The sequence below is a fragment of the Penaeus monodon genome, chromosome 29 (assembly GCF_015228065.2).
Source record: "Penaeus monodon isolate SGIC_2016 chromosome 29, NSTDA_Pmon_1, whole genome shotgun sequence".
In the NCBI taxonomy this organism is placed as follows: Eukaryota; Metazoa; Arthropoda; class Malacostraca; order Decapoda; family Penaeidae; genus Penaeus; species Penaeus monodon.
This window is the reverse complement of record NC_051414.1, coordinates 25,060,682-25,061,000: the sequence shown is the minus strand read 5'-3', so window position 1 is coordinate 25,061,000 and position 319 is coordinate 25,060,682. Positions and strand designations below refer to the sequence as shown.

Here is a 319-nt window from a genome sequence, read left to right as displayed (position 1 = left end):
CAGCAAAGCCAACACTATTCTCCTGCAGGCGAGATCTGGGTGGCAATATTCGTCTCGAGTGTGTCTGCGGGCGTGATCCTGTGGATACTGCAGAGGTCGTGGGCGTCGTTCTCGGGCAACCCCGGCCTGTCGCTCTCCACCTCCATCCTCTACACGTGGAGCATCCTGTTCGAGGAGCCTCCCCCGCACATCCCCACCAACATTTCGGGGGAAGTGAGTGTTTTTTTTTATATATATTAAGAGATTCATTTTTGTTCATGTGTGTATTTTTTTTTTACATTTGTTTTGTCTTAGTTTGAAAGATTTCTTTTTTTGGGTT

General features: G+C 47.3%; 1 protein-coding gene across 1 annotated transcript in view; it reads left to right on the top strand.

Annotated features, from left to right (window-relative positions):
- LOC119591659 (glutamate receptor-like) overlaps positions 1 to 270 on the top strand; it is a 665-nt gene extending 395 nt beyond the window's left edge. Inside the window, exon 2 of the mRNA XM_037940413.1 lies at positions 29 to 270. Within this exon, the coding sequence (XP_037796341.1) occupies positions 29 to 240 (212 nt within the window). The 3' untranslated portion in view covers positions 241 to 270. The remainder of the gene's footprint in view (positions 1 to 28) is intronic.
- Positions 271 to 319: the final 49 nt, after the last annotated feature.